Source organism: Phocoena sinus, chromosome 2 (assembly GCF_008692025.1).
Source record: "Phocoena sinus isolate mPhoSin1 chromosome 2, mPhoSin1.pri, whole genome shotgun sequence".
Classification (NCBI taxonomy): Eukaryota; Metazoa; Chordata; class Mammalia; order Artiodactyla; family Phocoenidae; genus Phocoena; species Phocoena sinus.
Window position 1 is genome coordinate 73201709 of NC_045764.1, and position 4233 is coordinate 73205941.

The 4233-nt window shown below is 47.0% G+C and overlaps 1 protein-coding gene across 1 annotated transcript; it reads left to right on the forward strand.

Annotated features, from left to right (window-relative positions):
• The first annotated feature begins 1339 nt into the window (after positions 1–1339).
• On the forward strand, positions 1340–3958 carry LOC116748564 (synapsin-1-like). Its single transcript, XM_032621705.1, is given in 4 exon segments — positions 1340–1426; positions 1575–1763; positions 3117–3294; positions 3297–3958. Coding segments are annotated over 4 exon segments (1107 nt in total). The 3' UTR covers positions 3950–3958.
• The last annotated feature ends 275 nt before the right edge of the window (positions 3959–4233 follow it).

The window sequence follows — 4233 nt, forward strand, 5'->3', positions numbered from 1 at the left end:
GGGATCTTCCCAGACCAGGGCTTGAACCCATGTCCCCTGCATTGGCAGGTGGATTGTTAACCACTGCGCCATCAGGGAAGCCCTTTTCTGTGGATTCTTTAAGGTCAGGAACCAGCTTACAAACACAGAGCCTAGTGTAGAGGTGGATCCATCAAAGTTCATATTAGTTAGAGTGATGATGGCTGTTACAGTAAACAAACTCCTAGTTGCGATGATTCCAACATGATGGCCGGAAGTCTATTTCCCACTTACATGAGGACCCACGTGGGAGTTCCTGATTAGTGGGTGGCCCTCCTCTAAGCGGGGATCAGGGATCAGGACCGTCTATCAAATGGCGTCACTGGCTTCAGCATGTGGCTTCCCAGGGCTCCATGCTTATCTGCCTCAAACTAGAAGGAGGGCTCCACATGCAGAGTTTCATAAGCTAGGCCTGGAAGTGGCATGTGTCACTGTGCTGACATTCCACTTGTTAGAGCCTGTTACATGGCCATCCTTAAATGAAAGAGACCGGGAAATGTAATCTCACTGTCAGCTGAGGAGGAAGAGAAAATGGTTTGGCACGGCAGCTGGGTAACCTCCTGAGTCTTGAGCTGGGACATGAAGAAAAAGAAGGATCTGAATGGACAGAGATGAGGGGATAGCACCTCAGAGAGCAGTAGGTTTGAGGACTGGAGTCTGGAGAGGGCTGGATGTGAGGAGCTCAGCACTGATAATTAACCACTTATCACCAAAGTCCTTGGTCTGAGATTTCAGGAACTCAAATGAAGATGCTAACTCAGGACCCAGAATGCCTGGTTCAGATCTCAGCTCAGATACTTACCAGCTGTGTTATGTGGCATATGCTCTCTGTGCTTCATTTTCTTATCTGTGAAATGAGGATAGAAATAGTTTCTACCTCTTAGGCATGTTGTGAAGACTGAATGAGTTAATACCTGTAAAGGATATAGAAGAGTGTTTGGCATATAATAAGGATTCAACAAATGTTACTACCTTCACTCTTCCTACGTATGTGAATATGTATTGTATGTGTGTGTAAATTATAACACCATGAGGACATAGATATTGAAATATGGGGTAGGGGAGAGAGACGGGAGGGTGGTCAAGGGGTTTGACTTCAGCTTTGTATTTTGGTCACTAATAATGCCACAACACTCACTCTTATTAATCTTAGTACTCTGGACAAACAGTGCTTTCTTCTGATTGCCTTTGCTGTCCCACCAATTATCAGTTGGTTCTTTCATGACATTTGGTCATACATTTTGTATTTTGTGTTATGATATAAATCTTTTCTCTCTCCCACCTTTTGTCTGAAATTTGGCTCGTTTGTACAAGGGATATAATGACGCTCATTAGTATTGGTAGGACCCAGCTGCTGCCGGCTTCCTTAGAGCAAAGCCCCACTCATGCCAGCCTTTATTTCAGTGGGGTATGCTGCCCATTAATGCAAGGTCATTGCCAGTTCCTGCTCTCATTTCCGCCTGCCTTTCTGTGCCCCTTCTGGCTTGCCCATCCTATTGCCCAGCAGGCTGTCTTCCATGGTCAAAGGCCACCTCCCATCCACTCTCCCCACTTAGGCCACAAGTTCTTGGGGTGCTGTGGCACTGTCCCCAAGCCAGAAGCTGCCCCAAGCTGACGGCTACCCCCACCAGTGTCCAGGAGGGGTGGAGCAGCAGCCTCCGGAGAAGGTGATGGGTAACGGGGCACTGGCATTTGATGAACTACCTCTCCGCATTCTTGCTTTACAGAGAGGCCCGGTGGAGTGGGTATGCCAAGTTCTCAAAGAAGAAAACATTGTGTTTCCACTCGACTTCACATTCGGAAGTAAACTCGCCAGGCAACTTCTTACATGAGGCTCATGTAACTTTAATGCCTCGTCCTGGCATTGTTTCCTGGCCTGGCCAGTACTGGCCCCTCCGCGTGGCCTCCTGGAGGACAGGATTTGTTCCGTGCCTCGAGGGCATGCCTTCCCAGGTCAGCAGATGGCCTTCTGATGACTATTTCCAGCTCGTCTTACCTGACCATTCCCTCACTGTATGAACAGCTGTTTCCTTCACTTCAGAGCTGCCCAACCGGATTGGTGATTTTTCTTCTGGCCTTTTGTTTGCACAGAACATAAATCTTTCTCTCTTTCTGACCTGGCCTGCAGTTCCATCCACCTGTGCCCGCCTGGAGCAATATATAACTCTCGCCAGGCTCTGTTTCCTTTGCTCACTTCAGCCTATAAACCAAACTTTCTTCTTCCTTTTACTCCCTCTCCTCTTGGCTGATTCAGCACTGTCTTAGCACCTGGCTGCCAGTTAACACTTAACCACAAAAAAGACATTCTTTTATGGGTCTGACCTGAACTGGAAACTTCTGACAGCAGGGGATATGCAATAGCAATCTCAGTCCCATTGGCCTCCTTTATCTCTTTTTCTAGAGTCTGAGGAGACTTAATTTACACCAGGTTAGCAGCAACTATGTTAATTGAAAATGAGTTAATTAAATAACTTGGTACTTTGAGCTGTCAAAATGTAGCCGGTCAGTTGAATCAATCCAGTTAAATGTCTAACAATGATCACAAAAATCGGTTATGAATGTAAGAAGAAAGGAAAGGAACCTATGTCCCTAAGAGAGCACTCTGTGGAGTCTAGATTATTACTAGGCAAGTGCTACCGACTTTTCTGAGTGCTGCAACTGTGTCAGTGGTGTTTGGTTTGAGACTTTTATTTAGGTTTCCTGGACTAGAGAAGAATCTCTCAGCACATTTTCTTGTTGCCTTCTTTTTTATTGAAGGTGTCAGATACTCTCAAAACATTGTTTCTCACCTCCAGTTGAAAACCAAGAAAGTGAAGTATGCATGTTGTAGAAACAGGCTGGTCAGAAAGTAGGGTCTCGGTTTTCGTTACAATAAGCTTTGCAGTGAAATGAATGAGATCCTCTGCTGCATTATGATCCAGAATGTGCCCGCCACATATTCATATAACTGTTCATTGGTGGTGTCTGGTTAGGAATGCTTAGCTACCTTTCTGTTTCTTCAGGGTGTTAGCTGGTGAGTTTTAAAGATGGATCACACACTCTCTTCCTGGTTTTTACTTTGCAGCAGGCCAAGATTTGTTGTGTGATTAAAACCTAAGTATCGGCTCGGCCTGGGCAGAGTGCGTAGGCCCGCGGCGCTCGGTGGGCTGGGGGGTGCTCCCAAGCCGGCCCGCCCCAGCTCCGCTCCCGGCCCACAGCCGCCCTTCAGCTGTCGACCGGCGTTCCAGAGCCCAGACGCAGCGTCTGAGTCGCCCGGCACCTTCTGTTCGGTCAGTGGCGTGAGCGTCTCGCCGCGGCGTGTTGTCCGCGCTGCTCGGCCTGTAGTACGCCTGTGCGCTTGCCCGGCCGCCCGGCCTGTGGAGCTCCCGCCCCTGTCCCCCGGATGGTCCGGGGAGGGGGTCCGGGCACCGCCTCGACGGCAGCTCCGCCGGACGTTCGGACTGGACCGCAGCCCGCACCCCGAGCGGACGGCGTCATGAGGCACCTGCCGTACTTCTGCCGCGGCCAGCTGGTGCGGGGCTTCGGTCGCGGCCCCAAGCAGCAGGGCATCCCTACAGCTAACTTTCCTGAACCAGTAGTAGATAATCTTCCAGCTGATGCATCCACTGGCATATATTATGGTTGGGCCAGTGTTGGAAGTGGAGATGCCCATAAGATGGTGGTGAGCATAGAATGGAACCCATACTACAAGAATACAAAAAAGTCCATGGAAACTAATATCATGCATACTTTCAAAGAGGAAATTCTCAACGTGGCCATCGTTGGCTACCTCAGACCAGAAAAGAACTTTGATTCTTTAGAGTCACTTATTTCAGCAATTCAAGGTGATATTGAGGAAGCTAAGAAACGACTAGATTTACCAGAACATTTGAAACTCAAAGAAGACAATTTCTTCCAGGTTCCTAAAAGCAAAATAATGAATGGCCACTGAAGCAAAAGCATCTTATTTATTCATTCACTGTTTTCTAATATTTTACTGCTCATAACTCTACAGCTTCATCTTGGTTATATTTTTAAAATCAAATGTTTTCCTACAGCTGTGAATTAAACAGTACAATGTAGTTACCATATTATGTTCCAGCTATTCAATTAAACCCATCATGTTACAGTACTAAAGAGGCTCATTTTAAAAATCAGGATTCTTTTTTATGTAATATGTTGATTAAAATGTACCACTAGAAAGGTCTTAAGTGTTTTATAATGGAAATGAAATAT